The sequence below is a fragment of the Monodelphis domestica genome, chromosome 3 (assembly GCF_027887165.1).
Source record: "Monodelphis domestica isolate mMonDom1 chromosome 3, mMonDom1.pri, whole genome shotgun sequence".
In the NCBI taxonomy this organism is placed as follows: domain Eukaryota; kingdom Metazoa; phylum Chordata; class Mammalia; order Didelphimorphia; family Didelphidae; genus Monodelphis; species Monodelphis domestica.
The window spans coordinates 48,866,440-48,874,551 of NC_077229.1; the positions used below are offsets into that span (position 1 = coordinate 48,866,440).

The window sequence follows — 8,112 nt, forward strand, 5'->3', positions numbered from 1 at the left end:
TTAACTAGGCAAGGCCATATTTCAACCTATAAACGTCACCCTCCTTAGACTAAGTGCTCAAAAGTCTGCACACTGGAATGACATCCCTGTTGCCAACTGTGCCAGGCACTGTGTCGGGCGAGGGGGCACCCAATGCTCCCTGGAGGGGACAGAGGAGAGGCTCCCCTGGCCTCGGCCCAGCCCGCCAACAGAGCGAGGAGCAGCCCTGGCTTCAGAGGAGCTCCCCGCGCCACTCTCCCCGGCCCGCGTGTCCTCGGACACCGCAGGCTGCCCGACCACACGGATGCTCGGTCGCACCGGTGGGGCCTCCGCGGGGACCCTGGACGCTCTGGAGGGAGGGGAGGTCATTCCGCCATTCCCGAGAGCCCTGGGCACAGGGCAGGAACGGGCCAGGCTCTGGGGACTGAAGTGGCCGGGGAGAGGAAGGTGAGGAGCGTCAGAACCCACCCGGGACAACACCAGCCTCCCCTAGCGAGGCCCGAGTCCTCTGGGCTTCTGGTTCCCTTCCCCGGCTGGCCGGCCTGCATTCACGTCCATTCCGTGCCCTGCCCCACCTCCCGCCCTTCTCCTACTCCCAGGGGTCCTGTTACTACTCTGGGAAGAAACCTGGGAAGGGAGGCCGAGCTCCTGGCCTCGGAGGCTGCTGCTTGTCGGCAGCCCGCCCCGACGCCCCCGGCCCCCGGCTCACCGTCGTAGGAAAGGACGTGCCCCTTCTTCCCTTCATAGATGACGTGCCCTTTGGGCAGGCCGTCCTCCCGGCCTTTGTCCACGCGGCTGGGGCTGTCTTCTCCGATGATCCTGGTGATGGTTCCTTTGTAAAGGACGTCGGCCGGGGTGCCCTGAGAGAGAAGCCAGCGAGACAACGGGACAGAGGTCACCCCCCGGCGCCCGCGTCCACGGGAAGCCAGCGCACCCAGACCACAGCCATCGGGGGGGCTTCTAGACAAGCTAGAGACCAGGCACCGGAGCGAAGAGCACAGGGAGGGAGCCGGCCGGCCCTCCCCTCGGGGCCAGTCTCTGGGAGCCTCAGGTGCACACTGAGGCTGGATGAGATGGCCTCTGGGGACTGACAAAGAGCTTGGGGTCAGGAAGACCCGTGTTCGAATCTTGCCTTAGACTAGCCGAGGGACCCACGGCAGGCTACCTAACCTCTCCCTCCTTGTGGTCCTTGCCTCCAGCACTCCCCTTGCTGACCTCGGCGTCCACAGGTGAGGTCTAGCTCCCAGGGCAGAAGCAGTGACCCACAGCATTTCAGGCCCGTTTCCCCAGAATCCTGGCCTCCCACAGGAGGAGAAAGTCCAAGTGGGAGGACGGCCTGCCTGGCTCCCCTAGATTCTCTCCGAGCTCTGCAAAGGAGCCCCCGCTTTCCCCTCATTTTCCTCTGCCCACACGGGAAGGCCAGCCCTGCTGTTGCAAGTCCCTGTTCCCCACAGGAACCCGGGAGTTGTTTTCCTGAAGACCGTGGCTGCCTCGGCTGACCAGAGCTTGCTAGAAGCCACCCACACATCCTGGGACAATGGCGCTTTCTCTCCTGGCTCCTGGACCCAGGAACAAGCCTGCCAGGCCCCACTGAGCCGCTGGCATTCCCAGGGACGGGCCAGAAGCCAGGCAAAGCGAGCCGTGCCCAGTTCAGGACCCTGCCAGAGACCTCGGGTTCTTGAGCCGGCCCTGAAAGCCGTAACGACGCCCAGGAGGCCACTCGGGTGACTTCCTTCCAGGACCCCTGGGGGTGGGGAGGGCACGCAGGTTAGGCCCAGAGCTGGGGAGCGTCCGAGGCAATGAGGCTTTGGGGCTCCCTCCCAAACGTCTGCCTTCCTCTGAATTCTTTCCCTTCTTTTGAGCCCCGCCATTGTAGGCGTGCCTCAATAGGCCGCGAGCCTGAAACGAGCCGTCGGGCCCGTGTTCCTCTGGGGTCTCTCTGCGCTGCTCCCAACAGGACGCGAAGCGGCCCTTCCCAAAGATAGGGCTCGCGCGCAGATGAGCGCCTGACGACAGGGCCCTCGGGGGCAGCGCTCGTCCGTCCCTGCCAGAGGAAGCCGGGCTCGAAGGGCGCGCTCCCTCCCGCCAACCCTGGGTGCGTGCCACCCCTTCTCCAAGTCCGCTTCCTTCCCATGCGAGAAAGGGCCCTGAATACGCCTGAGAACTCCCTGGCTGCGGGGCCCAAGGCTCTGCCCCCGACTCAGAGGAATCAAGAACTCGGCTCCTAGTCAGCAAGAAGCACGGAAACAGGAAGCTGCCAGACAGGGCGCCTTTCCTCCCCTCCCCTCCCCCATAGGCATCCACGGTCCCAGCAAGGCTCTCCGAGGCCCTCTGCCTCTTCCCTTCCCAATGAGAGCACCCTGGTCAGCCAGAGAGGCCGGGGGACGTCTGGTTCCCACTAGAGGCTCTCCAGGGAAGATGACGTCCCTGCTCTCTGCACGTCACGCTCATTGAGTGGCCGCAGAGAGGGATAAACCCTCACTCCGAGGCCCTTCACTTCTCAGGCAGTGGTGACCCCTATCATGGTGGGGAAGGGCAGGAAGGAGCCCCAGGGCCCATGGAAGCTTCTGCCCGGCCCTCCAGCAGCATCCCCCTCGGGACCTGCCCCGAGCCCTGCCTCCAGGGGCTCCAGAAAATCCACTCCAAATGGGAGCTCTCACCTTCCTGTGCATCCAGCACAGTCCCTGGGACCCAGGAAGAGCATAATCAATACTTGCTGATTGGCCCATTTGATCCTCAACAACCCCCTTGTGCTCTCCTTGCTTTACAGATGCAGAAGAGCTAAGTCAGAGCCTGCTTCGGCTCCCCCTTGGGGCCTCGGGTCAGGCTGTCCCTCCAGGGATGGGGCTGGCTGACCCTCCGTCCACTTACGTGCGTAATGGAGCCTCGGTAGGTGATGGGGCTTTCCGAGGGAGGCCGGCTGCCGGGGATGCCTTTGGTGATACTTCCTCCCGCAGTGGAGCCCAGGCTTGTTCCTACAAAACACATCATTGGGGAATGGCGAGGGAGACGAAGGGTAGGGGACACTACAGAGACCACTCTGAAGGCTGCGAGTCCTTCTCTCGTCCCCCATCTATCCAGAGAAGAAACTGGCCTTATCGAAGGCCCTGGGTTTGAATGACCACTTGAAAGCCCAATTCACACATAAAAACCGTATTTCCATCTTAGAGTCAATCCTGTGCATTAATTCCAAGGCAGAAGAGTGGTAAAGGCTGGGGAACTGGGGCAGGGTCTGAGGCAGGATTTAAACCCAAGACCTCCTATTTCTAGGTCTGGCCCTCAATCCACTAAGCCACTTGGGTGTCCCTCCAATTCGCAGTTTAATTCTTAGTAAGCCTTCCTCATTTGCTATTATAAAGATTTTAAATAACTTTTTATTTGCCGACATGATATAAAGTTTATTATGCTGTCAATGTAAGTTTATTAGTAATATTTATTCCCTGACCAAAAAAGTCTTTTCCTACAAGGGGGAGGTATTTCATGCAGTATTATACCCGCTTTAAAGATGAGTAAACAGAGGCTCAGAAGTCAAGAAGCAGTACAGGGTGGTAGAAAGAGACTCAGTCTGGATTAACCATAGTCAGTCAGTTCTTGATACTTATCAAGACCAAACGGTAAGACCCCTGACCTCTACCAGACTCAGTCTCCTCATCCGTGAGATGGATCTGAAGACACCCACAGAACACGCTCCTAAGGGCTGAAGAGGCCTAAATAAGACGACGTGTGTATGTGCTCTCTCTAAATGCCGGTTGCGATTTGCCCAGTCCAGGGCCCAGTGTGTGCTGGGTTCAGAACGGAGGGCTGTGGACTTGAGGTCCAGCCTTCTTTCGGTCCCCCAACACCAAATAGCCAGGAGGACGAGCATGGACTGCACACACACACACAGAGGGTGTGAACTTCAAAATTACTCCACCCTAATTAGACATACTTTAGGGGAAGATAAAGTTGTAAACTCCTGATTGAACAATGAAGGTACTTAACTCATACCTTATAGTGAAGCTAGAACTTAAGCTAAGTATTTTTAGATCTAATACAAAAATGTGTTAAGTACCTAGAAAGGTTAAATTAATCACAAAATGGTCAAGTAACTCACAAAAGGCAAGCTTAACAAAGAAGTGTGAAGTACTTAATCTAATCAGAGAAGGTGAGAACTAAAGAGTAGGCAGTCCTGGAAAAAGGTCTACTGTGATTGGTAGACGTGGAAATTTAAGGGAGGTGACATGAGAGAAAATTTCTTTAAAAGGAGGCTAAAGTGAGTTCAAAAAATTCAGTTCAGAGTGCAATTAGATTCGGAGTTTAGTTCAGTGAGGGCTGGAACTCAGCCTGGAGGATCCCCCTTAGACAGCTTCCTGGAGACAGTCTCATGGTGAGTGATAAGACTGAATCCCTTTCCCTTGGGCTCAGGGAGACCACTTGGGCCAAGGCCTTTAACTACTGCCTGGCTCAGCCTGAGCCAGAACAGTTTAAATTTCTCTGTCTCTCCGTCTCTCTTCCCTCTCCCTCTCTCTTCTCTCGGTGTCTCTTTCTTCTCTCTGTCTCTCTCTCTCTCTGTCTCCCTCTCCCCCCGCCCCCTTCTCTCAGTGTCTCTCTCTTCTCTCTCTCTCTGTCTCTCTCTCACTCTCTGTCTCTCTCTCTCTCTCTCTCTCTCTCTCTCTCTCACTCTCTCTCACTCTCTGTCTCTCCTCTCTCACTCTCTGTCTCTCTCTCTGTCTCTGTCTCTGTCTCTGTCTCTCTCTCTCTCCTCTCGGTCGTCTCTCTCTTCTCTCTCTCTCTGTCTCTCTCTCACTCTCTCTCTCTCTCTCTCTCTCTCTCTCTCTCTCTCTCTCGTCTCTCTCTCTCTCTCTCTCTCTCCTCTCAGTGTCTCTCTCTTCTCTCTGTCTCTTTCTCTGTCTCTGTCTCTCTCTCTCTCTCCCTCCCTCTCTCCAAATTTTCCCTGGCGACCAATTATTTAGATTTCAAGTCACAAAGCTAAAATTCTCCTTTACAGTTTTGGCTGATCATGTCGGTTGTGACAAAAACCCTCTAATTTCTGTGAAATCTCTTTCCTTTCTCTCTTTATTACTTGCTCAAGTCAGTGATGAAGCCTTCTTTAGTGATAGGACAGCATCAAGGAGGTGGGAAATGACTATCCCAAGTGAAGAGAGACATAGCCTTTAGTCCTGAGCCCTTCTCTATGGAGGAGTAAGGAAACCTGAGGGAAATGGCCCAACATCCAGGGAGAATGGCCTGGTTAGCCAGGTGGGTCAGGCGTTGTTCCCATCTGACAGATGGACAAGAAGAGGCCCAGAGGGAGAAAGCCAGAAGAGAGGGTTAGAGGCCCCTTTGGGTATTTCTGTCCCTGTCTAGGTCCAGGACAAAGAGCCCTGGGCTCAAAGAGGCAGAGGACTGGGCTTCAAAATCCTACCTCTGACGCTTACTCCATGGGACCTTTGGGAGGCCTCAGTTTCCTCCTCTGTAAAATGACCCCCCCAGGCCCTTTCCAGCCCCAGTCCAATGATTCTGTGCCACAGGGGCCCCAAGGCCTCTCGTAGCCCTAACGTGAGTCAGTGCCCATCTGGGCTAGGGCTCAGAACTTCCATCCCCAGGTGCTCTCTCGACCCTCCAGCCGCCTTACCTCTGAGCACTGATGTCTCCTGGGCCACTGGCATCCCCAGGGTCTCAGGCTGGCCAGCCTGGCTCCTCGGAGAGAGCTGCTCCTGCTTCACTCCAGGGAAAGGCACTGCAAAGGGTCAGGGTGTGAGTGCAGGGGGACAGGCTCTGCTCCCCACAACTTCCTCTCCCTCTTTCCCACCCCTTGGTCCAAAGGACGCTGAGGACCCCCGGGATGGGCTGCCATGGAGCAGCCTGGGTGGGTCCCCTTCCTCCACGGTGGGACCCCAAGTCCTGGGCCGGAGGCCCTCATGGCCGCCTCCCTTGCCAGGGGAAGGGTCTCTCCGAGGGACGAGTCCACTTCCCCGGGGGTGGAGGGGCCAGAGGATACGCGGACCCACAGAGGCCGGGCCTTGTCTCGGACACGCTCAGGCAGAATGTCGGCCCCATGGGCAGGGTGTGGGCCTGGGGTCCAGGACATTCGAGTTCCACGTCCTGCTAGATTAGCGGCTTCCTAAGCCCGGCCGGCCCCTCACCACTGGGCAGAGGTGTAGCCAGGCCCCCGGCTGAGAGGAGGCGGCCACGTGAATGCCCGAGAGAGCCGGGAATGCTGGCAACGGCTCCCGGATGGTGGGTCTTCCCCGGGGCCTCTCGATGGCCAACATGGACGTCGGGTCAGGCCCCGTGGAAAACGTGCCGGGGAGGAAGGCTTCCGGCAGCGGGGGCCGCCTGGCACGGTGCCCCGAAGCAGAGCCCCATCACGGGAGCCTTCCAGCAGTCGGGACGGCCGTCGGCCTCGTAGGAGCGGCCCAGGGAGGCCCGAACACTTACTTACCCAGTTTTTTTGGGGTCCATGGTCAAGGGCAGCCCCATGGTGATGGAGCCCACGGGAGCCTTGGCATGCTCAGAGTACGGTGCATGGAGCTGGATTGGAACTCCCTGGGAGGAAGGCAGGAGAAAGATCCTGTCTGCCCCCAGGCCTCCAGCAGGGGACAGGGCCCATGACGAGGGGGAGGGGGAGCGCTGCTAGGAGGAGACTGCCCAGAGGGCTTGGAGGCCGGGCCTGCCCTCCGCCTGCCCGGGGACCTTGCCTTGGCTGCAGTTTGCTGGGGAGGAGCAGAGGGGCCGAGCCCCGGGCCCTGCCCTGGCCGTCCCGGGGACACGGTCCCCCTCGCCGTTCCCCGGGGCGGCCCCGTCTCCCACGGACACAAAGGTCCTCTGTCCCCGGTTCCAGGGTGACTGCCCCGGGCTGCAGGGCGGAGGACCAGCGCCGACTGCGAGCTATTTTTACCTCCTGTGAATGCCCCCTCCCAGCACCCCCCACTTCCTCCGGCATTGTCTCGGATGGAACGAGGCCTGGTCCAAAGTCCCCTCCCTGCCCTGCCCTGCGCCCGGGGAACCCTGGGACTGCCGGTGACCCGTCTAGACCGGGCAGAACTCGCCGGCCTGCTCTCCCACACTGGAAAAACCCAGGGCCAGAGCCCCTTCCGCCTATCCCTGCTCCACCTCAGCCTCCTGAGGAGGCAGGAGGGCCTCGGGTGCACCCCCCATTGGACAGATGGGGAAACTGAGGCTCAGCGTGGGGGTGTCCCCAGGTCACCCCGGTAGCTGAGGGGTGAACTCGGAGCCTTTTCACCCTCGGCCACTTTGGGGAAGGAGAGACGTGGGCATGGCTGTGCCGAGGCAGCCCAGGGCAGCGGAAACAACGCTGGAGAGAGGCAGGAAGGCTCGGGCTCCAGGCCTCCCTCACACGCTGACCGCAGCCTCAGTTTCTTCATCTGTCAAATGGGGCGTACTATTAGCGCGCAGCTCCCCGGGCGGCTGCGAGGGCCACAGGAGGAAACACGTGAAGGGCAGGCTCCCCCAGCCAGGGAGGTCCGAGCCTCCCCGCGCTCTCCCCGCCGTGCGGCCCCAGGCGCCGGGCCTCACCTGCGAGCTCACGGGCCTCTCCAGGACGACGGGGTGCTTGGTGGAGGAGATGAGGGGGGGCGGGTTGGAGATGCCGGGCACCCTCTGCAGGCCGGACCTGGCCCCGTCGTGCAGGTTGAGAGAGAGGCGGGGTGACCTGGACGGGAGACACGCACGCAGCAGGCCCGGTGACCGGAGGGCTCCGTGCAGATCCCGTCCGGCACCACCGCGGGCCAGGAGCCCCCCCGCCCCCCGAGGGTGCCAGGAGCCCCCCCAGAGCCCTCCTCGAGGCGGCCCCTCCCCCGCCATCGCCGCTCCCCTCTGGCCTCGCCCCTCGTGCCCGGCGCAGAGCAACTGCCCGATAAACGTTTGCTCGTTTGACCTGCGGACCGACGGGGAAGCCGGCCTTGACCCTTCTCCGGCCCACCCCTGCTTACTGGCTGGCCATCGCTGACGCGAGGCAGGGGACCTTCAGCCCCGGCTCCCTCCAGGAGCACAGCCTGGGAGCTGGAGGGGCCTCGGCGTCCCCCCGAGGTGAATGAAGGGCTGGGTCGGGCGGACGCCGAGGCCTCGCTCCTGGGACGAGGGCCAGAGGCCGCCCCCGTCAGAGGCCCCCCGAGGAGGAAGAAGGGGTGG

General features: G+C 60.2%; 1 protein-coding gene and 1 non-coding gene across 4 annotated transcripts in view; both read right to left on the reverse strand.

Annotated features, from left to right (window-relative positions):
- Positions 1 to 7,692, reverse strand: part of NCOR2 (nuclear receptor corepressor 2) — a 32,864-nt gene extending 25,172 nt beyond the window's left edge. For all 3 annotated transcript variants that reach the window (XM_056821899.1, XM_056821898.1, XM_056821896.1), the window contains exons 1-5: positions 7,498 to 7,692; positions 6,404 to 6,507; positions 5,594 to 5,698; positions 2,851 to 2,954; positions 689 to 839 (exon numbers count right to left, since the gene is read on the reverse strand). In XM_056821899.1, the coding sequence (XP_056677877.1) occupies positions 689 to 839; positions 2,851 to 2,954; positions 5,594 to 5,627 (289 nt within the window). In that variant the 5' untranslated portion in view covers positions 5,628 to 5,698; positions 6,404 to 6,507; positions 7,498 to 7,692. The remainder of the gene's footprint in view (positions 1 to 688; positions 840 to 2,850; positions 2,955 to 5,593; positions 5,699 to 6,403; positions 6,508 to 7,497) is intronic.
- Positions 7,633 to 7,697, reverse strand: MIR12344 (microRNA mir-12344). Its single transcript, NR_162893.1, has one exon. It is a non-coding gene; the product is annotated as a microRNA mir-12344 (primary transcript).
- Positions 7,698 to 8,112: the final 415 nt, after the last annotated feature.